Here is a 24,781-nt window from a genome sequence, read left to right on the forward strand (position 1 = left end):
TTTCAACTTTTTAATTTACCTTTTTGTAACGATTTCCGTTGTGCTAAAATACCTTGTTGCTCCACTGTTTATAGCGCCATCTATTGAATAGCTTATGGAGGTGTTCTTTGCAACCAATCAAATGAGAGTATTCAAGGTCAACTTAAAGGAAGTGCGGAACCCACTTTGTTATAGTTAGGAAGTTAACCTCTTTTAAATTTTGAATTATAATTATTATTAATTAATTAATTTAATTAATTAATTATATTATTAAATTAATTTGTATAATTAATATTATTAATTATACAAAAATTATTTATATTCTGTGAATAATCATAGCCAGCTATGAAATTAAAAAAAAATAAAAACAATTACAAATTGACGTTGCTGTTCAATTCAATATTATGTGATATTATGGACAAGCCGCACATATTGCGTCCAAAACTTTCAGCTGCTATATCTTTGAGTTCATATGGTAGCTCCACTTCAGGTTCTTCTAGAAAAACAACGACTCAAAAAGCTCGGAGTGTTACATACAGTTCCCACCTGAACGGTTCCCAACAGCTTTACGATGATGATGAAGATTATTATTTAAAATTTAACACAATCGCTGGATGGCAAACATTATTACTTCTTCAATTCCAACCACAAATGTATATCTTGATCCTTTTGTATTTATTCTTATGGTATGGTATGGCGGTGTTTATGGTCGCTTTTGCTCTTGGTTGTCCCATTGAAGAATTACCCCACGATAAGGCGTCCCTTTTTATTGGTAAGAAATAAATCTAAATAAATCAAATCAACTAAAATAATGAATGTTGTTTTAGGTGTTTTATATGCCGGTGATGTGGGATACTTCATTGATTGGATAAGTATGATAATATTTAAAAATGTCAAATGGCCCGATATAAATGTAGTGTATAAACCAAGACATGGTTTTATATTATTTATCGAAATGGTTTCCTTAATTCCGTACGAACCAATTTATGGCATTCTTGTTGAACCGAATATGAGAGTTTATCATTGTTTGCGTTTACGTTACACTTTACGTTTAATCAGATTGTTAGTTTACTATAAACATTCGAAAGAATACGTAGGGAATTATTCAGTTATAATTTATTTGTTAACTTACTTTGGAATTCTCGTTTTGGTGGTCATTACGGCAAGTGGAATTCATTATATAACTTTTTGCGAAGAAAAATGTGGTTATGCTAATATGGATGTTTTAAGCGACGCTATTTATAACGCAGTTGCGATGGTACTTTTCAGTGGAGTAATGGAAACTAAGTTAAAAAGTTCCGATTCGATTTTAAACACTGCTTATGCTTCAATAATATTCTTCTTTTTATCTTTTATTTTTACGAGCTTTTTTGCTTGTGATATTTTGCAAATGTTGTTTCCACGTTTTGCTTTGATTAGAACTTATCAAAGGTATCGCAAACGAATCGATTCTTGGAAGACGCGTATTGAATGGAGCGCTTATTACATAAATTTTCAACGGTTAGTTGATGAATACTTTGAAGTTAGTAAAAGTAAAATAAATGGAATCGTACCAGAACAACGCAATAAAATTCTCCCTCCAATTATCCATAACGATATTATGTTAGATATTTCTTGGGTTGCTTTAAAACATACTCATCTTTTTTCCGGAGCAGAAATATGCTTTTTAAGAGCCATCTCAAAGAAAATGATTTTTAAATTTTTGTGTCCTGGAGAAGTGGTTTATAAAAAAAATAGAATTAAATCAGCTTTCGTTTATGTAATTGCCGGAAATATCGATGTTTTATCTGAAGAAGATGGTGAAACTCCGATAGCAACGTTTACATCGGGGACCTGTTTGGGCGAATCAACTTTAGCTTTAGGTTACTCCTCTGTTAGTACCGTTATCAGTAAAGATATTGCTGATGTTGCGATATTAAAACGAAAAGACTTCGTGCGATTGGCTGCACAATATCCCGATGAAGTGAGAAAAGTAACTTCTGGAATTAAAAGGCGTTATGAAAGGGCGAAAATTTTTCGCCGAATATCCGAATATCAACACGAAAATTCAAGTTATTGTCATGAAAGAATTGGCGTTTTAGCGTTAAAATGGATGAAGTTGACTTTAAGGAAATTATTGTACGACGATAAAACGGAAAGTGAAGATTTAGCTTATTACAGTAAAGAAATGATGTATGAGATGGAGGAGAGAGCTTTTTGTACTCGTTATTTAGATTTATTGGTTCAAAGTGAATTTATGGGGGTTACAACTAACTCAACTTTTGTTACAACGAAATTTCCGGTTATCTTCCGACCAAATTCGCTTTTAATTAAAATTTGGGAATGCAATATTATGTTACACGCTTTATTGTTGTTAATTTTTTATCCGATTGCTCTTATTTTCGTGGAAGAAATCCCTTTTGTTTATGAAATATTTCAATTTTATATCACACTTATTTGGGTTTTAGACGCTTATATTGTATCATCAACTGCTGTTCACGGAAAGTTTGTTCAATGTAATACGATTATTGATATTTTTCTTTATAAATTGTCTAAATTATCGTTTTTAATTGATTTATTATCGTCCGTACCGTTAGAATGGGTTTTTAGTATTTTAAACGGAAAATTTTCACATTCCGATGCTATAATTTCTTATTCTAATCGATTATTGAAAGCGTATAGGATTGAGATGTTTTTCAGGAACGTTCAAACAACCGCGAAAGGAATCGTTTTGGTTATGTATTTTAAATATTTTTTGTATTTTTGTTTACTTTGTTATTATACAGCTTCGATTTTGTACGTTTTGGGTAGTTTGGAATCGAATTTCGACTTATATAGAGAGTATATTTCTAATTTTTCTCAATCAGGGACTTTCTCAAATATTGAGTCTGCTTATTATAGCTTCATTTTAGCGATATCGTTCCTAAGAGATATTCTTTTATTTAAATTCCCCTTAAATCCGACTTTTATTACATCGATTCCATTAATTATCATTGTTGTTTGTTTTGAAACGTTTTTATTTTTTGTTTTAGGTCACACAATCGCAATTGAAACGATGAGATGTATCGATGAGCACGCCTCAGATGAATTTATGAGAAACGTTGAGATTACAATTGAAGTTTATGAATTAGAAAAGTCTTTAAGGGAACGTATTATGAAATACATTGATTTACATAGAACGGCTTTGGGGAATTCGTTTTTGTTCGAAAGTGATCTTTTTAAAATGATCCCGAAAGATTTATTTATGATTTCGAAAGGGATTTATCCCGGATTTTATATGAAAAATTTGCCTTTTTTTTATCGAATTGATGATCGAGCTTTTCATTTAATAGCAGCTTCCGGATCCGTCGATATCGTAATGCCGAATGAAACTTTTAAACCAAACAATGAAACTTGTTACGAATTTTATATTTTAATGAATGGTTTTTGTGAGATTCGTTATCGAAGTGGGGTGAAGAAAATTGTTGGACCCGGGGAGACTTTTTGCGTTTTAGAGGCAGCTTTCGAAATGAAATCTTTGGTTCGGATAACAACGGTGACTACATGTAGGATTTTATCGATTGATTATTCGGTTTTGAAGGGGATTTTGTTTAAGTTTCCTAAGGATTATAATCATTTAATTGAGACGGTCAAATATTTTCCGTATTGGGACGATTTAGATAGATTGAACCAACAAGAGGCTACGTTTTTATTGGAAAAATCAACTTATAGCTTTGTTAAAGAACCTGGATTGAAATATTATCGTTATTATTTTAGGAGGAGGACTAAATTGTTTTATGAGTATCACTTAGGGTTTCCACATTCCGCCCGATTATTACGATATTTTTTAATGCATGTTTGTTTCTTTTCGAGCGGAAAATTCGTTTTTTATTGGGAACTTTTCCATTGTATTTGTGTTGTGGCTTATATTTTCGTTTTATATATTTCTATAGTGGTCGATGAAAGCCAAACGGTTTACGGTTGGTTTATAGCCCGTGGCGTTTTAGAATTTTTTGGTATTTTCGACATTTATTTACGTCATCATTTTTCTTATTACAACAAAGATAATTTACATATCACCCACCCTTACAAAACCGCTATTTATTACTGGAAACACGCCTTTTTAATTGATTTAATAGCTTGGTTTCCCTTTGAATGGATTTTATTTCAAACCGACATTTACTCTATGATGTGGCGTTTAAATCGCCTTTTACAACTATACAGGGTGTTCGCTTTCGTTTCATACATCGTTAAAGGCAAAACTCATTTTCGCGATTTTTGGAAATTATTGTTATATTTGCCTTTAATTATTTTAATCATAAATATAGTTAGTTATGCGGTTTTAAAATCGTTTTGTGTTAGCACCAATCATAGTTACGTTTGCACAAATGGAACTTGGTTATCAAAGATTGACACTAAATCGCCGATTTTAATTTACATGTATAATTTGAATTTCGTGATTGTTGTTTTAACCGGGAGTAATAACGGTATAATAAGTATTAACACGCCAATTGAAATGCACGTATTTTTAGTGTTAACTTTACTCCAATTCTTATTGAACATTATTTTTTCGGCGAAAATCGTCGCGTCGCATTTGGCGATAAACAAAGATCTGTGCAGATATCAAGAGGCGATGCAAAGTTTGATTAAGTTCTTAAATTATTTAAAAATCGATAAAAAATTGAAATGGGAAACGATAAAGCACTTTGAATATATTTGGGAAACGACCAAAGGGAAAAGAATTTTCCAAACATTCTCCGTTTTTAAATCGTACTTCAAAGTCGATGTGCTCTACAATATTTATGCGAAAAACTTGAAGAAATCCTCAATATTTTTACAGCCGAATGAAAATTTTTTCCGGGGATTACTCATTGAAGCAAAACACGAACTTTATTTAAAAACGGGAATTATTTATCAAGTCAATGATATCAGCGGGGATGTTTTTATTTTAATAAAAGGAAAAGTTGAGATTGTTGGTGCTGATTTAAACCGCTTGGAAACGCTATATGTTGGTTCTGTGTTTGGTAACTTAGATAATGTTAAAATGGGGCGAAGAACTTTATCTGCTATAACTTCCGGGCATGTTGAAGTACTTAAAATTGATTCGTTAACTTTGTATAAACATTTATCGAAATTCCCGATTATGCTTAAACATTTTCGAAAGTTAACTCGATTTCACGTTGATTTTATTAAAGAAGAATATTTCGCGCAGGAATTACTAAGTGAGTTTGAAAACGTTTATCGAATTCCAACAGAAAATTTAAAAAAATTATACAAAATCCAACAAAAGGGAACTTGCGATACAAAAATTTTTAAAAATAACATGCTGATTAAAATTTGGAATAGATACGTTATACATATCGTCTATTTATTACATTATATGCTTGAATCGTTTAACATGTCAAGCGTAAATTATTATTCCTTATACCCATTTTTATATTTTTTTGATATTCTACACATTTTCAAGATTTACTTAGAATTACATACAAGTTATGAAGATGAATATGGAAGAAACATTTTTATCCGAAAAATGATTTTTAAACGATATAAAAAAAAGCGTTTGGGATTATATTTTGATTTAGCAACAATTTTTCCTTTGGAATTAATATCCCTAGCATTTATATCCTCGTCTTATTTTGAATTAATTTTACCTTTATCTCGAATAAATCGTTTACCAAGAGTTTTACACACATTCCTATCTTGTAAAAAATCAATGCATAAATTAAACGTAAACGTGATTTACGTTCGTTTTCGATATTTATTTTTATGGGTATTTTTGGCTCTATACAATTTGGCTGTGGTTTTAAAAATGTCCGATCGAGCTCATGATTCCGATGGGATACAAGCAGTACTTTTATTTCGAGAATATCTACACGTAATAATTAATACCTGTCGAAATGTGGCCAGTTCAGATTTAAAGTATGAACAGAATATAAAAAGATTATTCGTTTTAAATGTGGTGTTATTAGGAACGACTATTATAAGTTACGCTTTTATGGCCGAATGCTGTGCTATCTTATTATTATTAACTCACACATCATCAAAATATAAACATTTCGTTTTATACACGAAACAATTTATGGAAATTGAAAACATTTCAGCTCCGTTAATAAGAAGAGTTGAAAATTATATGAATTTATTATGGGCCCATCATAAAGGTGTGCTTTTTCCACAATTACTCGAAGATTCACCTTGTTATCTTAAAGAAGGTGTTTTATATTCGATGTTTGGTAACCATTTAATGAAACATCCCGTTTTGAGTTATTGCCATAAAGATTTAACCAGACAAATCTGTTCATACATGAAAACTTTGGTGTTCTTTCCCGGTGATGTTGTGGCGTATGTCGGAGATATTGATAGTTGCATGTATTTTATACAAGAAGGTGAAATTCATGGGTTAATTGAAGATACAATGTACTCTGAAGTTAAAGATATTGTTTTACAAGATGGTGATATGTTCGGATTGATACAAGGATTGTATCCAAGAATTGGACACGAGTACACTTATCGATGTATCAGTTACTCATTTTTAATTGTACTCAATCGAGAAGACTGGATTCATTTACTCGATTTCTTTCCAGCATCAACACGAATGATATTTGAAGCATGTGAAGGTAAGTTAATATACAATTTTTAATTAAACCAAGTTATTATGGTTAATGACATTTTTGACCAAAAAAACATTCGGGTTTAGAGACATGAAGCTAAACCCGAATGTTTCGAGTTCTACATACGTCTAGTTTTAGTGTTAGTTATCATTAAACCTAGAACTAGAAATATTCGGGTTTAGCCGTCTTACTTCTAGTTTTAATTGTTATTTAGCGCTAGATTGTTATCCAGCATCAACACGAATGATATTTGATGCATGCAGTGTTGTTAAATATCCGGGTATTTATTTTCAAGGGTAAATTTCCTGGATATATACCCGGGGGTATTTACCCAAGATGGGTATTTATAAAATTTAATTAAAATTGAGTTGGTGACAGTCATTCAAACTCATTTATAACATCTGCAAGAATGCTACAATGATAGTAAAATTGCACGAAAGTAGTGAAGAGAGTAGAAGTATTAAAGTACTGATTATGAGTAAAACAAGGCGATACAATGGTGAACCTAAATTGTTCATCACAGTCCTGGAGGGTGCATTTAAACAACTGGATTGGTCCCAAAAAGGCATAAACATTGATGGTAAATGCCTAAGTAATTTGTGCTACGCGGACGATAGAGTTCTTATTTCGGATAACCTTGGAGATGAAACTAATGCTGAACAACTTAAAGGAGGTGTGCGCAAGAGTCTGGCGCAAATAAAAATTTATGACAAATCTTGTTCCCAACTTTAACATCAACATTGGGGATAATGAGATTGAGAGGGTTGACAGCTATGTATATCTTGGCCATGAGGTTCGTGTATCGAGAGATAATTGAAGACGCGAGTGGATAAAGGTGTTATGTAACAATTTTGAGAATTTTAGGATTTTTGGCTTTTGAAGTGTTTTATGCAGTAATTTAAACGTCTAAAGATGTTTTGCAGATTAATTCTTACTTTTTTGCAAAATACCGGTTGATAAAGGTGCTATGAGTTTCACAATCTAAATTAAGTTAATGGATAAAGGTGCTATGTGACTTTAACACCTTTATCCATTTTGTTTCCTTCGATAGTGCAGATCAAGTTACCGTGATTTGTTTGTATTTAACTAAATTTTGACAGGTACTAAAAATAAATTCCACATGCTAATTTATGTTTCAAATGGCTGAATTACGTCCGGTTAATGGTGGTATGCGTTTTCCTCTTTTTGTATGGTTAAGTAACATGAATATTGGGTTCATTTATCTTTAGATTCAGGTATGGGATTTGAGTTCTGTATTGGCCAAGACGAATGTATAAGCACTGATTTAAATAAACATAGTATTGCGGTACAAGAGAATAATTCAAGTGATGTGACAATGAAATTCAAAGGAAATGTATTGGCACACATTGGCACACCTAAACACACAATGGGAGAAGATATCCTTCAGAAAAGATTGCTAGGAAAAGGAAGAGAGATCCAAGTAAGTGGAAAAGGGAAACGGCAAGGATTGCAAGAGATCGAGGGGAAAAATATATTTCTCAAACGGGAAAAGAAATTGCCGCTAAGAGTTCAAATCTAAAAAATGTACTGTGTACGGATAGTTGCAGATTAAATTGCGATGAGAAGTTTGAAGTCAACTCAAGAGAAAATATATTTAAAAGTTTCTACAAGTTAAATCAGAATTCCAAAAATATTTTACTTTTCAAAAGTATAAAAATTGGCCCAGTTCAGCGCCATAGATCTTCAGCTAAAAATCCAAAACAGTTTTCATTTAAATATTTTATAACTTATAATGCAACACAAACGCAAGTTTGCAAACTTGCTTTTATGTCATTATATCAAATTGGTAGAAAAAAAGTTGCTGTTATTCAGAGAAAGCTGAAATCAGGTGAGGTAGCTCCAAGTCCAGACGGAAGAGGCTGCCATGATAAAAGGCCCCATAAATTGCCAGCTGAAGTTGTTGAATCCATTGTTGACCACATAAAAAGATTTCCTGCCGAACAATCACATTATTCAAGAAATAAAAATATTAATAAGATGTATCTTTCTCCGCTGCTAAATATAGCTAAAATGTACAGGTTGTATATAAACGAATGTCGCACCAAAAAATTTCCAGAAGAGTACATAGTAAAATTATGTTCATATAGCAACATTTTTTCTACAAAATTTAATTTATCTTTTAGACAACCTAAGAGCGACACTTGCAGCACTTGCGACAGCGGTGAAAGCAATGAAGAACATAAAGAGAGGTACAGAAAGGCGTTTGAAGAACAGAAAAAGGATAGGTTAAAAGCTAAAAGCAACAACGAAATTGGTTATCTCACCATGGATCTACAACAAACCATGCCTTTGCCAAGAATAACCACATCTAAGGCTTTCTATCTGAGACAGATGTGGTTTTACAATTTTGGTATACATTTCATATCAAAAGAAGAACAACCTTATTTTTTTACGTGGACTAAAGACGTTGCCAATAGAGGGAGCAGCGAAATTGCGAGCTGTTTGTATTATTTCGCCCAAATGATTAAAGAAAGTAACCCTGACCCAACCCAACCTTGATATTAATCACCTAATAATTTGGTCAGATTCTTGTACCGGCCAAAACAAAAATTTTAATATCATTGCTTTATATCAGCTCCTAATTTTGAAGGGCATGTTTAGAAAAATTGATCATAAATTCCCAGAGGTTGGACATTCTTATTTGGACTCTGATAGAGATTTCGGAAGAATTGAAAAAACTTAAAAAAAATGTGAACGGGTTTTTGTACCCGATCAGTACATACAGAGACATCATAAGAACTTCAAGCACGAAAAATGCACATGTTATGAATATGGAAAACCATTTTAAAAAGTTTGATCAATTGCCTCTAAAACTCGGTTTATATAACAGAAAAAAAAATAAATCGGATAAAAAAATACATTTTAGAGATGGTATCAGGTGGATTAGGGTGGAAAAGTTTGGGGAGTATTCGTACAAGGAATGTCTGGATGAAAATACCAAATTTGAAATTGTCAATTGCTTAAAAAATAAAAAGACTACAGAAATATGTGTTTATCCAGACAGATTTTCGGAAAAATATAGCAATATTTCTAAAGAAAAGTTACTGAATTTGAAACAACAGTTGCAATTTGTACATGAAGAATACAAATATTACGAAAATATTTTACGCGATAATAAAATACTTTAGATGACATCTTTCATTCGTAATAAATTTTAAATTTGTCTCTCATTTAGTGGATAAAAGTGCCATGTACATATTCTTTCTTGTAATTCCTTAACTTATTTTCATTTTGTAAAGTTATTATACTCTCATATATTTTGTTGTTGAAATAAATTGAATAATATGAAAAAAGAAATAAATAGTAAAAAGTTCCAAACAAAAAACTTTAAACGCGAATAACTTAAAATTGTTCCCGTGTTACATAGCACCTTCATCCACTCGCGTCTTCAATTAAACAAGCGAACTAAACAGAATGATCACACTCGCATGGTCAGCCTACGGGAAATTTAAAGACATCTTCAAGAGCTATATTCCTATACAGGGTGTCTCAGCGAGACCGGTCATTAGACGTTTCTGGCGAAAATAAAAATTTGAGAATTCAGACTTAAGTATTATCAATTACGATCTCTTCGATGTGAGCATTTTTCAAAAAACCCTAATTATTTCTCAAACTATTAATGTTAGGCATAGCACATATGGAATATAAAAGATGTAAAATGAGACGCCGAAGACGACTAAGTAATAAAATATGGGGGGTACCATTTAAAAAAATGAAGTTATGGTGCTTCCCAATTTCGAAAAGTTAACGTGTCATGGTAAAGTGACCAAACGATCTAGACAGCCGTTATCATGTTGTTTAAGCATGTTCTGAATCCTAAATTGATATCTCAAAAATTGAGTGTTCTATGATTTTTTTAACAAATGTCCGCTGGAGCAGATCTTTCTAGAAAAAATCGAATAACTCGAGAACGGCCGAATCAAATTGCAAAAAGTAAACTTATTTATAAACCTTCAAAACAGACAAATCCAAATATGTAAAAATATACAGGATGTTCCATTTAAAAAAATAAAGTAGATGGCGACTTCCGGTATAACCGGAAGTGCTAGAAATCAAAATATTTTAGATGAAGAGAACGTAATTGATAATACTTAAGTCTGCATTCTCAAATTTTTTGTTTGGCCAGAACCCCAGAAACGTCTAATGACCGGTCTCGCTGAGACCCTGTATACCTGTACAGGGTGTCCCAATTTCGATGTCCGCATAGGCTATCTCCGAAACTAAAAGAGATAGAAGAAAAGTAGCTTATATGTCATGATCTCGTTTTTCGAGAGAATGCTAATTCCGAAAACTCCGAACAGCTATCGTCTTTTGTTTTCGCCCTATCGGCAAAAACTGAAAATTTTGCAAAAACGACAATCGCGAATATCTCACTTATCATCAAAGATGGAGTATTATAAATAAAACATTATATGGGCAACTTTTTACGAAGAATTCAGTGGCGTAGGTAGAATTTTTTTCCCATCTTTTATTTTCGAGATTTTAGACGTAACTTTATTTTTTTAAATGGAAATCATAGTTGGCTATGGCTTAAAATAATTTGTTATTTTCTTCTGATAACAAATATATATAGTTTGTGGGATATATTTCTTATAGTTATTGAATAATTAACAAAAATTCATTTTGTTCTATCTAAAACTAATGTATGTATTTAAAAGTTAATGTTGCTATGGTGATAACCATACATATGATGCAACATAATGTATCAAATAACAACATAATGTATTATGTAATAACATAATGTATTGTAATAACATTTACATATTGTAATAACATAATGTATTATGCATTATGTATCAACATAATGTATTAAGTGTCAAAATATAACAAAACTGAATAAAACTTTACAATGAATTTCGAAAATTATGAAAAATGTAACATGATGGAATGCTATATGTTATCAGATAAGAATGCGACGTTAGCCGCGGAATTTTATTTCACAAGATATTCAGAAAGAAGAACCGCACGTAAGAACCTTCAGCCGGTTAGCAGAAAATTTAATAGATATTTGGTCCTTCCCCAAACCACATACAAAAACATACCAAAATGACCTGCAAGAGAAATTGCAACAAGACCCAAAAGCCGTTGCTCCCGAATATGAAAGAAAAATAAGTATAAACCATACAAAGCGGGGCTAACTCCTTATTTACGTGCCGGAGATGTCAATCGAAGATTAGAATTTTGTAGATGATATTTAGAAAAATTAAATAGTCTGCTGTTTGTTCAAAATGTTATCTGGACCGAAGATGTCTCTGAGTGTTCAAAGAAGCTTGGGGTTCAATGTATGGTGTGCCCTTTTAGATAATAGAATTTTGCCATATAGTATCTACCATAAAAACTTAAACTCAGAGAAATACCTCAATATATTAAGGCAGCACTTGAGCCTTTGGTCGACAATTTGGCACTAAATATGTCTCAAATGATATATTTTCAATATGACGGAGCACCAGCACATAATGCCAGAGTTGGTAGTGAATTTTTAAATACTACTACAAACTCCTTGCTACAAACTTTGGCAATAATTGGAAACAATGCTTTCCCTCATGGTATGGTTATCACCATAACAACATTAAGTTTTAAATACATAATACAATAGTTTTAGAAAGAACAAAAAAAATTGATACATTATATTCCATCATAGTATGTATGGTTATCACTAGGGCACGAAACTTTTGTAACAAAACGATACGATTTCCCCCCTCCACTTGTTCTCATTGGCTAATTTTCTAGGAAGCCACTGAGAACAAGTGGAGGGGGGAAATCGTATTCTTTTGTTACAAAAGTTCCGTGCCTTAGTTATCACCATAGCAACATTAACTTTTAAATACATACATTAGATTTAGATGGAACAAAATGAATTTTTGTTAATTATTCAATAACTATAAGAAATATACCCCACAAACTATATATATTTGTTATCAGAAGAAAATAACAAATTATTTTAAGTCATAGCCAACTATGGTTTCCATTTAAAAAAGTAAAGTTACGTCTAAAATCTCGAAAATAAAAGATGGGAAAAAAATTCTACCTACGAATTCTTCGTAAAAAATTGCCCATATAATGTTGTATTTATAATACTCCATCTTTGATAATAAGTGAGATATTCGCGATTGTCGTTTTTGCAAAATTTTCAGTTTTTGCCGATAGGGCGAAAACAAAAGACGATAGCTGTTCGGAGTTTTCGGCATTAGCATTTTCTCGAAAAACGAGATCATGACATGTAAGCTACTTTTTTTCTATCTCTTTTAGTTTCGGAGATGGCCTATGCGGACATCGAAATTGGGACACCTGTACACCTGTATACAAGGTGTCATTTTGTTGTAAGCGATATTTTTTGAATAACTTGAAACCAACTCAATGTTTTGTTTGAATTCTATCATTTTATTGCAATTTGGACTTGTACAATTTGTTAAGCCACTTTTTGAAAATGATGACTAGTAGGTGGCTTACCCCAGCTGTCACCACAAAATCGGCTCTTTTTTTGACGTTTTTCATCACTTTTGCGAGTGTTTCGGGAGTTATTTCGGCGATTTCTTGGCCTTAAGTTGCTCGAGAGTGTCTGGCATGTTGACATAAACCTGGCTCTTAAGGTATCCCCACAGGAAAAGCCAGGAGGCGTTAAATCAGGCGAACGCACCAGCCAGTCATAATCGCCACTTTTCGGTATCTATCAATAGAGCCATCAATAGTTACACCATCTTTCTGGAACCAGTAGTCCTCCATGCCATTTTCTTTGAGTTCAGTTGACCGTCACCGTCGCGCCATTGTCACGCTTTTGAATATCAACACTTACAGCAGCTATAGCCTTAACTGTGGGCTTCGATGTTGCTAAAGCCGACCGCGATATTTTGCTCTGTACACGCGTTGAGCAAGCGTAACAGAGGAACTTTTATGGATATAAAATTTCACAATTTCAGCACGTTCTATATGTGGTTAAAATTGTACGTTTCCTATGCGCCATCAAACATGGCGATTTGACAGGAGGCTCAAAGTGACGCAAAGATAGATGGAGAAGTCGATGCTGGGTATAACCCTAAGGGACCACGTACTAAATGAAGACCTATGAAGAAGAACTGGCGTAAACGATGTGGTCATCATTGTGGCAAAGCTTGATGATAATAATCATAATAACTTGATCTAATCTAAATTACGACAGATTCGTCTGATGATAATACGTTTTGGATCGTCGGCAATTCCTCGTCTTCAACGCCCATTTCATCATCTTCCTCTTCATTTTTATTCATTTATTTTGATATATTTTTACTTGTATCACTTTTATACGTACTCTGTTTGGGTATTTACCCTGGGCTGGGATAAATACCCATTTTATAAATACCTACCCGCCGGGTATTTACCCAGCGCCCATCACTGGATGCATGTGAAGGTAAATCAATACAATTTTTAATTAAACCAATTTATTATGGTTAATGTGTTAATAATGTCATCTCTAACCAAAAAAAATAATTGATGTTATGTCAAAATATACATATTTTCATTTTAATTCAATAATTTTTTGATTTTAGAGTATTATTATTCAAAATAATTTTTATTCGATGATTAATCAATATTTAATTTACGAAAACTACCATCCATATTAAAATCGTCAAAAGAATACAATTTCTTTTTATGTTCTGGTAATTGTCCGATCATTTTAACATTGCCGATTCTTTCAATCCAACCTGGATCATTTTTAAATAACTGTAAATATTGTTTAGAAAGATCATCAATACATCGATCAGTTCCACCATATTCTATGGGAAGACAATTTATTGGATAGGTACGCTTTAAATCTTGTAAATTTCCATATTTTACTCTATCCTTAATTTTCTTAGGCATTACAGTTCTTGCTAATTCCATAGCTATTTCAAAAAATTTGTTGGAATTTAACATAAAAAGAGATCTGGTGCGAATCGGAAGGATATTGTAAAATAAATTGAACATATGTTTTGTTCCTGTTAGATTTAATTTACTTATTGTTTGTCCTGTAACGTGATTAGCGTCGTAAATAAAATCGTATCCTGATGTCAAATCATTGTATAAAAGAAATTCGACTGAAAAAAATGAAAATTAAATTAAATTTCTTTGTGTTAAAACTTACTTATTAAAAGAACGTATTTTATAATTTTTGCATGATCAAAATAAGTTACATCTTGAGTTGGTAATCTAAAAATTATTATCCTGTTTCCACTTATAGTGTAATTTGTTGATATAAAAACACACCTAAAAGAAAAAATTATAACTTTTTTTAATAAATTAATGTTAATTAATACTTTTGCATTTCGTATAAGATGAAATCATCTTCGATTATTGCTTTTTGCATAAATAAATTAGGAATTTTAGTTTTGACTGCAAAATATTTTTCCAGTTTTTGTTTAGTTTTCTCTAAATTTCCTTTACATCCTCTTAGAAAGTTCGTTAATAATGAGTCATCTATAATATTAATAACAATTTTTATAAATTTTTATTTAAATCTTTTTTATATCTTTTCTTACCAATATTTTTCGGTAAATAACTTTCGCTCTGCAACCACTTTTTTAATAAATCCAAATTATATTGGATTTTATCTTGATCAATTCCTAAATCTTTGTGGATTATTTCCAATTCGTTTAAAGTCGGTGGATTTAATACTAAATCGGTGGACATCTTTTAAGCAACAGTTGCAGAATGCTGCGAAGACGGAGATTCAAATCGAGGAGAATGAACCTATATTTATTCAACCGGTTTTTTTTTTATAATTTTACTGTATACATATATATACACATGTTTTGCTGTTGTTAATTATCTATTTACGTCTTTAGTATTATCACAAAAATTCAATATTATCAAGGAATTTGCATTTTAAAGTTATAAATAATTATTTTTACTTTTTTATTATTTTTTTCATTTTGGTTTTTAACCAGATTTATCCTTGACCCGAAGCAGGTTTTAGCAGAAAATATTATGTAATAAAATATTGAAAATGATTAAAACGAACGATAAAAATAAAACATAAAAAATATATTTTAAAGTTAAATGCAGGCAACCAAACATACATCATTCATTAATCAAAACTAAATTCCATTTTTCTAGGGAAAAATTGTTACTTTTATTATTAAAATTGTATAATTCTAGGTCTAGTGTTAGTCTAGCTTTAGCTCCAACATTTGGTTTCTTGGTTTAGTGTTAGTTTTAGTGCTGGAACTAAAACAAACCCTAGAACTAGAAACATTCGGGTTTAGCCGTCTTAAGAGACGGCTAAACTCGAAACTTTCTAGGTCTAGTGTTACATTACATTACATTACATTACATAGAATACATATCGGGTAGGCGGACCAACCAACCTTGCACCGCGACCCTAAGGATCTATTGTACCCCGATAGATATCGTTATCAAATTTCACCGTGCAGTCCAATGCTCTTAACGAACATTAATACCTTGCTCGGCGAAAGGTCATTCAGATCTTTTGAGGAGATAAATTGCGACCCAAAAATCGAGAATCTGATACGGTTAACGGCAGGGCAGTGGCATAAAACATGCTCAACCGTCTCTGCTTCCTCCGCACATAGTCGGCATTCAACATCGTCGGCTAAACCCAACAAGTTGAGGTGTGCTTTTAATCGGCAGTGCCCAGTAAAAACACCCATTAGAACTTTTATGCTACTACGGGCAAGTCCCAAAATATTCCCGGGTTTGACAGTGGTGATGTTAATAAACACCTTAGCATGTCTCATTCCAGGAGAACTGGTCCACAGTAGGCGAAGTCTCTCTTCAGCCCACAGTCCAATCCTATATTTGGCCATCGCAAATGATACACCAACTGCTGGTTCCGGTCCCACAAACGCTTCAGCGCTGCCATCTCGTGCTAGCTTATCTGCCGCTTCATTGCCAGCAACCCCAGAGTGACCCGGGACCCAGATCAGAGAGACTCTGTTATCACAACTCAGTGTGTTTAATGTTTTCTTACAATCATTAACCAGAGCCGACACCGTTTTCACGGCTTGCAGCGCCTGGAGAGCGGCTTGACTGTCTGAGAAGATTCGTACTGTCATGTTCTTCACCCCTCTTTCAAGAAGGATTTTAGCACCCATGTCAATAGCAAATACTTCCGCCTGGAATACAGTACAGTACGTACCCAGGCTGTAGGCTTGCTTAATTCGAGGTGTCTGGCAGTATACTCCTGCTCCTACCCCTTCAGGCGTTTTTGATCCATCTGTGTACAAGCAAATGTCTGCACGAACCAGAGAATTTTCATTTTCGATCCAGGACTGCCGCTCAGGCAGTACAATCTGGTATCGAGCATTAATCACTGATAGTGATACCGCCAAATCTGACGGCATTGATAGCACAGTATCAGTGCTTATAATGTCTTCCGCAGCCCATTGGTAGGACATGTCGGAACAGTTTTGAGCATATTTCTTAAATCTGTAAATGGTTGTTCTAGCCACTTTCTCTATATGCAAATGCAGAGGAGATAGGCCAAGCAGAACCTCCATTGCTAGAGTTGGCGTTGTGCCTATCGCACCAGAGATTGCCAATCCAGCTACTCGTTGAATTCGTGAAAGTTTACTGATAGCTGAAGTCTGTCGGACTTTCCTATACCAGGCTGCTGCTCCGTATGTGATCATAGGTCTAACCACAGTCACATAGAGCCAGTACAGTCTTTCAGGGGTAAGACCCCAACTTTTTCCACAAAGACTGCGACAAGTCCACAAGGATAGTCTAGCTTTGTGCAAAACTCCCTGCAAATGTCCATTCCATGACAGGGTTTTGTCTAGGATTACTCCTAGATATTTGACTTCCTTTGAGAAAGGAATTTCTTCACCTTGGATAGTTGGGCGGATTAGTCCATCCAACTTTCGCTTCCTGGTGAAGGGCACAACAATTGTCTTTTGCTGGTTTATTGAGAGGTTCTCTCCCTTACACCAAGCGCAAATGGTATCTAGGGTCACCTGGAGGACTTTAGATATCCTCGGCAAACAGGTTCCTTTGACCATAACGACAATGTCATCAGCATAAGCTTGTATTTCCACACCAACGGCTTCGACTATCGCAATCAGATCGTCAACTAGGCGGGACCAAAGCAGGGGAGATAACACCCCTCCCTGCGGGCAGCTACCTCCCGGCCTGAAGCGTATCGTATCACCGTGGAGTGAAGTAGAAACTATTCTACTATCTAGCATATTGCGGATCCAACCCGCTATAGTTGCTTCCACTCCCCTGTCAAGAGCAGCTCTTTCAAGAGATTGTGGTATTGCGTTGTTGAACGCTCCCTCTATATCCAGAAACGCACAAACCAAGATTTCTTTATCCTGGATACTCTACCAACTAAGTTGTGTAGAGCCAATTCTGCTGATTTTTCCGCTTGATAAGCATACTGGTGGCGACTCAGTGGACCAGATACCAATGGCACCGTACGGATATACCGTTCCAGAACTTTTTCAAGGGTTTTCAGCAGAAATGACGTTAGGCTGATGGGTCGAAAGGCATTAGAAGTAGGGACCGAACGGCCCGCTTTAGGTATGTAAGATACCCGTACCTTAGTCCATTCTGCCGGCACATATTTCCAGGCGACACTCGCTCTGAAAATTTTTACCAAAATTGGCAACAACAAAGACCTCCCCTGCTGTAACAAAGCAGGAAAGATATTGTCTTCTCCAGGCGATTTGAACGGCTTAAACGTTTGAATTGCCTGGTCCACGGATGTGTAAGTGACGACTTTTCTAGCCACACTCCAATCCGTATTTGAGGGGCGCTTTGCCTTGCAGGAATAGCCCGCTGTGGCATTATCGGCCCTCATCATCAGGCTTCCTGGGAAGTGAGTCTGCATGAGAAGCTCCAACGAGGCTCTGCTAGAGTCCGTAAGAATCCGTAAGGTCTAGTGTTACTTCTAGTTTTAATTGTTATTTAGCGCTAGATAGCTAGTTATATATTTTTATTTAAGTAAAACCCACGCGCGTATATTGGAAGGTTTTTCCATTTTTATCAAAGAATTTTATTATTTCCACGTCTTGAAACGGAATTAAATTTAAATTTATAAGCTATCGTTTAACAAATTTAATTAAATAAATTATATAACAATATAATTAAACATCCTAATAGCGTATCATTATTTATAAATGAACCACTATTTAATGAATTTTTTTCAATCAATTTACTATAAATAGTGAAAAAAGTAGAAAAAATTTATAAACATAAAGAAAAACTCTTTATAAAATGTTTCCTTACGTTATCCTTTTCGCTAATGAAGCTCAATCGAAAATGATTAAAGAAAAAACTGCGGAAACTGATGAAAAGTTACAAAATCGATTCGATTTGATGAAAGAATGGATTTTTTCGCAAGATCATCTTTCTAAAGATATCGGTAATTAAATTAGCTTTTATTTTAATTAATTAACAACTTTATTAATACATTTTTTAGATCAAATGTTTATCAAAAATATGATTCGCTCATCGAAATTCGACATTTTGAAAGCCAGGAAGAAAGTGGAAACTTTCTTATATGCAAAATACAGTTGGACGAAATTTTTTGATTACACAAGACTTTTAAAGGATGATGTCTTCAAATTTCCAATGCACAGGTTTCTTTTTATATCTCGATATATTTGAAATATTTTCAATAAATTTATTTTATAGGAGAATTAACACTTCTAGACGTTTAACTAACGACGGTTACAGAATTTGTTTTACAAGATTTAACAGCGATGACGCCCCAAATGTTTGCGTAGAACATTTCCTTTCTTATGCGTATCTTTTAGGTAACAAATTATTTTATTAAAATAGTAATAATATCCTTTATATTTTTAATTTTTTCAAAGGAGAATACTTAATATGTAAAGATTTTTCATCGGGAGTCATTTTCATCATCGATTTGAACGATTTCTACACAGAATTTTTAGCCAACACGAACATGAAAACTTTCAAAATGTGCGTGGAAGTTTTTGCTAGAGTTATGCCATTTAGAATTAAAGCAATCCATTTTTGCGGCTTAACAGCAGCCTCTAAAATTCTGGTGAACGTAATTGTTACGATGTTAGGGGAAAAAACGCGCAAAAAAATTGTTTATCACAAAAATACCTCTACATTAACTGATTACATCGATGTTGATGATTTGCCGAAAGAGTTCGGTGGCGAATCGTATAGCTTAGATGAAATTGGGGAAGATTTTCGAAAATTTTTTATGGCGAATCAGCGACTTGTTCAAGATATGGTTGATAACAAACTTTTGGGTCCTTTACCGAAAGACAGAAAGAATCAAATTGGAGATTTTGATACTGCTTCTTTAGACGGTAGTTTCAGAAAATTGAATATCGATTAATTTGTATTCAATTTGTTGGTTGAAAAGTAATTTTTGTATATTAAAGTAATTTTAACCTTACATTGTAGTTCAAAAGTTGCTTGCGTCAATAAAGTGTTAAAATCAAGTGCAATTAATTACATTTAAAAAAAGTCAATTATTTAACTTAAAAATTGATGGATGCGATATAAAAACTACAAGTTACAAGTTCATATCATAAAATACTATTTGCATTTAAGATCTCTTCCTGATCGGATCGAGAAAAAATGTCGTATCCTATAAATCCTATTACCAAAACAGAATTAAAAGCAATTTATAAAAATCTTGGAATAAATGAAGAAAGACATCAAAGAATTTTGGAGGTTTTTATAGATTGGATAAAATGCCAACCACATTTACCGGATAATATTGGTAAGAAAAATTATTAACAATCATTGTTATCTTTCATTTGTTATCAGCTAGATGCGAGTAGGCAACCCAAATGCCACAATCCTTATAAACATCAGTCCTTATAACCCAATCTTTATAAAAAAAGTATTTTTGTGTATTGTTCGTGCGCATAATTCCCATATTTAGTGGCATCAACCATCCCAAGGATTACCAAAAGGCTAAGATATGTCTCAAGAGGTGTTTCTGATACCACCTGGGGTTAACCAGTAAAGTTAAAGATAGGTATCAACAAGTTTCATGTTATAAAGATACTTGTATACCTTGTAGTATCTAGCAAGGAGATCTACAATTACCTAAACATTTACCAAGCTCTATATAGGACTGCGACTAACTCAGCGATTAAATACTTACAAGTTTGCATCTTCCAAGATCCTCTTGTTTAATCTCGTCGTTCTTCTTAAAAAGATTCTTTAACAGGCTTTAACCCATATCTTCCCAGTGTTCCATTATTGGAACGGTTAACTTATTAATATTTTTAACATATTTTCGAGAATGTTCATTATTTGTTCTTATACGTTGGTACTACCGGGATTGTTAGCTGTCAAATTTAATATTTGACGTTGTACGTTTCGCATCAACATTTGTAAAAAACAAGTATAAAAACCGAAAGTTTCGTTCAAAATATGGATCGCCGTTCATTATTTGTTCTTATACGTTGGTACTACCGGGATTGTTAGCTGTCAAATTCAATATTTGACGTTGTACGTTTCGCATCAACATTTGTAAAAAACAAGTATAAAAACCGAAAGTTTCTTTGAAAATATGGATCGCCGTTCATTATTTGTTCTTATACGTTGGTACTACCGGGATTGTTAGCTGTCAAATTCAATATTTGACGTTGTACGTTTCGCATCAACATTTGTAAAAAACAAGTATAAAAACCGAAAGTTTCTTTGAAAATATGGATCGCCGTTCATTATTTGTTCTTATACGTTGGTACTACCGGGATTGTTAGCTGTCAAATTCAATATTTGACGTTGTACGTTTCGCATCAACATTTGTAAAAAACAAGTATAAAAACCGAAAGTTTCTTCCAAAATATGGATCGCCGTAAAAAGTAAGTATTTTCTATTTATATAACAAATAAATCTGATACCGTTCCGTTTTTGGAACAGTAGGATAATATGCCTGTGTAAAATATTCCAATTTGATCCTTTTATTTGGAGAATTCTGTTATTTTATTCTAGATTATCAGTAGGCGACATAATCACACTAATAGCAGAAAACGATGAACTGTTGAGTGGAGACATTTTTATAACACCACCTGATGGGGAAATAAGTGAAGAAGATAGTGGTGATGAAGAGTCAGTAAATATAAATCACTTATCCAGGGGTCAGTTGTTAGCAGAAGCCGAATATCGCGCTACAATATCATCAAAAAACGGAGTACAATATGTGCATGATGTCACGAATGAAAACGAATCATTTGAATTTTCAGTCGCTTCCGCTTCTACAGCAAAACCTCCAACAAAGAGAAGGTGAATCGATGTTACCAGGAAATGGAAGTTCATAGATATTCCGGAAAAAGAAGAAAAAGTAACTGAATATCCCTATTTTTTGGAAAACATAGAAAATCCTATGAACTGTTTCGAATTATTTTTTGATAGTAATGTTTATGAACTTTTGCGTTCGGAAACAGAAAGGAATGCTATTGAGAAAGGTAATCATGCATTTAGGGTTACAACGATTGAAATAAAGCATTTTATTGGAATCCTGTTGATGAGTGGATATAACAGTGTTGCCAGATACAGGATGTATTGGGAGAAAAGTATCGACTGCAACTATCAAGGAATTTCATCCCTTATGTCCCGAAATCGATTTGAAGAACTATTACGTTATTTTCACGTTGCTGACAATGCTAATCTTACTCAAGGTGATAGGTTTGCAAAAGTTCGTCCACTTTGGGATTTGCTGAATAAAAGGTGGTTGAAATATTACCCTGGCGATAGAAACTTGAGTATCGACGAGTCAATGATTCCATACTATGGGAAGCATGGAGCTAAGCAACATATTCATGGAAAACCAATAAGGTTTGGTTATAAAACTTGGTCTATATGTACGAGTCTAGGTTATTTGATACACGGCGAACTTTATCAAGGAGCAAGCACCGGAAACACTCATCCAGAATTTGGTGTCGGTGGATCAGTTGTCTTAGACCTACTATCAAGACTACCTCCAGCTAACTATACTTTATATATGGATAATTTTTTTACGTCTTTACCATTGCTGAACGAACTAAAGAAATTAGGTCATGATGCTACTGGAACAATTCGAGAAAATAGAGTGGAAAAAGCACCACTAAAAGATAAGAAAGAAATGAAAAAAATGAAAATAGGCAGCTACCATCAATGCACAGATGTATTATCTGGAATAACACTGGTCCGATACAACGATAATAATATCGTTACGGTTGCATCCACCGAGTCCGGTGTCAGACCTATTGGTACCGTAAAGCGATACTGCAATAAACAAAAAAAAGCTGTCGACCAACCCTGTTGTATCGTCAATTATAATAAGTATATGGGTGGAGTTGATCGCTTAGATCAAAATGTGGGGTGTTATAGAGTTGCGATTTGGCTGAAAAGATGGTACTGGCAGCTTCTGATGTTTCCATTGAATGTTTCAGTGAACAACGCCTTTCAGCTTTACAAAATTTCTCCAGAATACAAAAATAATCGCCACGATCTTTTATCTTTTACAAGGTACATTGTGACTACATACTTTATGTTGAAAGATACAACAAACTCAACATCACCCACAAAGATTCTAGTGCCTAAATCGACTTTGGCAGTCATAAAAAGAGTTGCTGATAGTTATTAGATGGCAGTAATCATTTCATTGGGAAACAAAATAAACAAAGCCGATGTGCACTGTGTCATAAGAACACCACAATGAAATGTATAAAATGTAGTGTTGCTTTGCATCATAAATGTTCAACTAATTTTCACACGAAATAACACCCGAATAGTAATAAGTTCATATGTATGTTTTAGTTTCAAGTATGGTGTTTATTGTTGAGTTATTAATTACTATAATAAAAGTTACAAAAAATAGTTTTTCATTTAGTCTTACGTATCGAACCGGGTAATATTATTTAATTCTAAAAATATAAAACTAAATGTCGTATACATTTTTTTTGTTCACTACTGTATTTCTGAACGACGTAAGATGAACGGATGTAAATTTTATAAGAACCTGGCATATTTTTGTAGATCTGGGATAATATGGGTTAAAGTCCAAGATCAACAGAAGACCCTAGACCTTGTCAATAACAACTCCCCCCCCTCCTAACCCTATGTTGGATTAGCATGCGGATTTAGCCGTGCGTCTCTTGAAACGGCTTCACCCGAAAGTTTCTAGTTCTAGGTCTAGTGTTAATTCTAGCGATATTGCTACTATTACTTCTACTTTTAGTTTAATCGTACATTTCTTTTAGAAAATGGATATTACTCAAATTTCTTGCTGTTGTGTAAAGATGATTTGGCAAAAACTAAAGAAAAATTCGAAACGAATATCATCGCTAGAAAAAGCACGCTGATTTTTAATTACGATTTGGAACTCTCAATGGATTGTATAGAAGAAACGAATTTGGCAAGGTAATATTGAAAATGATCCAAACATTTCTTCTTTATCTTAATAATACCTTTAATTTAGAACTTTTGTTCCATCAAAAAGACTAACAGCTGAAGGATACAGAGTTATTTATGTTTCATTACCGAAAGATCCAAAACATTTTGATACAACAAATCAAATCAAATATGAAGGAATGATTCGTAAATAAATAAACCAAAAAATAATTCAGTTATAATTAGTTTTTGTTTAAGTTGACAGATTAACGATGGGCGAGCCATTTTCCGGAGTGGTTGTCGTGGCAGATTTTATTAATTGTACATCAGATATACTAACTAAAACCGAAATTTCTGTAGTAATGAATTTTGTACATTTTTACTTGCAAGCAATTCCTCAGCGATTGATGCATTACCATATGATAAACGTAACATCGTTTGCAAAACCGATAATAGCTATGGTAAAATCTGTTATGTCAGAAAAATTAAAGAAAAGGGTAAGATGAAAAAAAACACTAAAAAAATATTTTTTGTTGTTTTAAAGTTCCTTTTTCATGATAAACCCGAAAACGTTTTGGATTATCTCTCAAAAGATTTTATTCCGGTGCAATATGGTGGTACCATAAACATTGAAAGTGTAGCTAACGAATGGTTAAATTATTGGAAAGAAAACAACGAATGGAAAACGAATCTCTCCAAACTTAAATTAACAGGGGAAATTCCTAAAGGAAAACTTCATTTAGATCAGAATTCTGGTTTTGGAACAGATGGAACATTTAGAAATATACAAGTTGATTGACTACGAATAATAAGAAAAATCGTTTCTAATCGGATAGACAATAAAATTCAATTTTGAAACAACTTTTTTTTTACTTTTAATTAATTTCGATGACTTTTAAACCAGCCGTATAGAATTAGAATCCTAT

The 24,781-nt window shown here is 33.3% G+C and overlaps 3 protein-coding genes across 5 annotated transcripts; 2 read left to right on the forward strand and 1 right to left on the reverse strand.

Annotated features, from left to right (window-relative positions):
- The first annotated feature begins 172 nt into the window (after positions 1–172).
- Positions 173–24,716, forward strand: LOC111413941 (uncharacterized). Of its 3 annotated transcripts, XM_071196657.1 has the most exons (7): positions 173–751; positions 807–851; positions 2,991–6,551; positions 23,726–23,885; positions 23,944–24,062; positions 24,114–24,352; positions 24,400–24,716. In XM_071196657.1, exons 1-7 carry the CDS (start codon positions 325–327, stop codon positions 24,652–24,654), a joined length of 4,806 nt encoding a protein of 1,601 aa, XP_071052758.1. In that variant the 5' UTR covers positions 173–324; the 3' UTR covers positions 24,655–24,716. The 3 variants fall into 3 exon arrangements, 2 of the variants coding, with proteins under 2 accessions (XP_071052758.1, XP_071052757.1); XM_071196656.1 differs by having other exon boundaries at positions 807–6,551; XR_011640626.1 differs by lacking the exons at positions 23,726–23,885; positions 23,944–24,062; positions 24,114–24,352; positions 24,400–24,716 and adding exons at positions 14,090–14,343; positions 14,399–14,595 and having other exon boundaries at positions 807–6,551.
- Positions 13,911–15,319, reverse strand: LOC111413940 (alpha-tocopherol transfer protein-like). The gene is made up of 4 exons (XM_023045087.2): positions 15,059–15,319; positions 14,837–14,996; positions 14,665–14,786; positions 13,911–14,617 (listed from the first exon to the last, which is right to left on the reverse strand). The coding sequence occupies exons 1-4, from the start codon at positions 15,207–15,209 to the stop codon at positions 14,124–14,126; spliced, it is 927 nt and encodes a 308-aa protein (XP_022900855.2). The 5' UTR covers positions 15,210–15,319; the 3' UTR covers positions 13,911–14,123.
- LOC111422179 (piggyBac transposable element-derived protein 3-like) lies at positions 20,180–23,543 on the forward strand. The gene is made up of 2 exons (XM_071196671.1): positions 20,180–21,346; positions 21,477–23,543. Exon 2 carries the CDS (start codon positions 21,868–21,870, stop codon positions 23,107–23,109), a length of 1,242 nt encoding a protein of 413 aa, XP_071052772.1. The 5' UTR covers positions 20,180–21,346; positions 21,477–21,867; the 3' UTR covers positions 23,110–23,543.
- Positions 24,717–24,781: the final 65 nt, after the last annotated feature.

Source organism: Onthophagus taurus, chromosome 6 (assembly GCF_036711975.1).
Source record: "Onthophagus taurus isolate NC chromosome 6, IU_Otau_3.0, whole genome shotgun sequence".
Lineage (NCBI taxonomy): Eukaryota > Metazoa > Arthropoda > Insecta > Coleoptera > Scarabaeidae > Onthophagus > Onthophagus taurus.

Bases quoted from the DNA above. Each gene is read 5' to 3' on its own strand.
- LOC111413941 (XM_071196656.1), top strand. From the start codon at position 325: ATGAAATTAAAAAAAAATAAAAACAATTACAAATTGACGTTGCTGTTC. The intron at 24,063-24,113 runs GTAAATAAATAA...TTTTTGTTTAAG, and splicing joins CAAATATGAAGGAATGATTC to TTGACAGATTAACGATGGGC. The intron at 24,353-24,399 runs GTAAGATGAAAA...GTTGTTTTAAAG, and splicing joins CAGAAAAATTAAAGAAAAGG to TTCCTTTTTCATGATAAACC.
- LOC111422179 (XM_071196671.1), top strand. From the start codon at position 21,868: ATGAACTGTTTCGAATTATTTTTTGATAGTAATGTTTATGAACTTTTG.
- LOC111413940 (XM_023045087.2), bottom strand. From the start codon at position 15,209: ATGTCCACCGATTTAGTATTAAATCCACCGACTTTAAACGAATTGGAA. The intron at 14,997-15,058 runs GTAAGAAAAGAT...TTAATATTATAG, and splicing joins TTATTTACCGAAAAATATTG to ATGACTCATTATTAACGAAC. The intron at 14,787-14,836 runs GTATTAATTAAC...TTTTTCTTTTAG, and splicing joins ATCTTATACGAAATGCAAAA to GTGTGTTTTTATATCAACAA.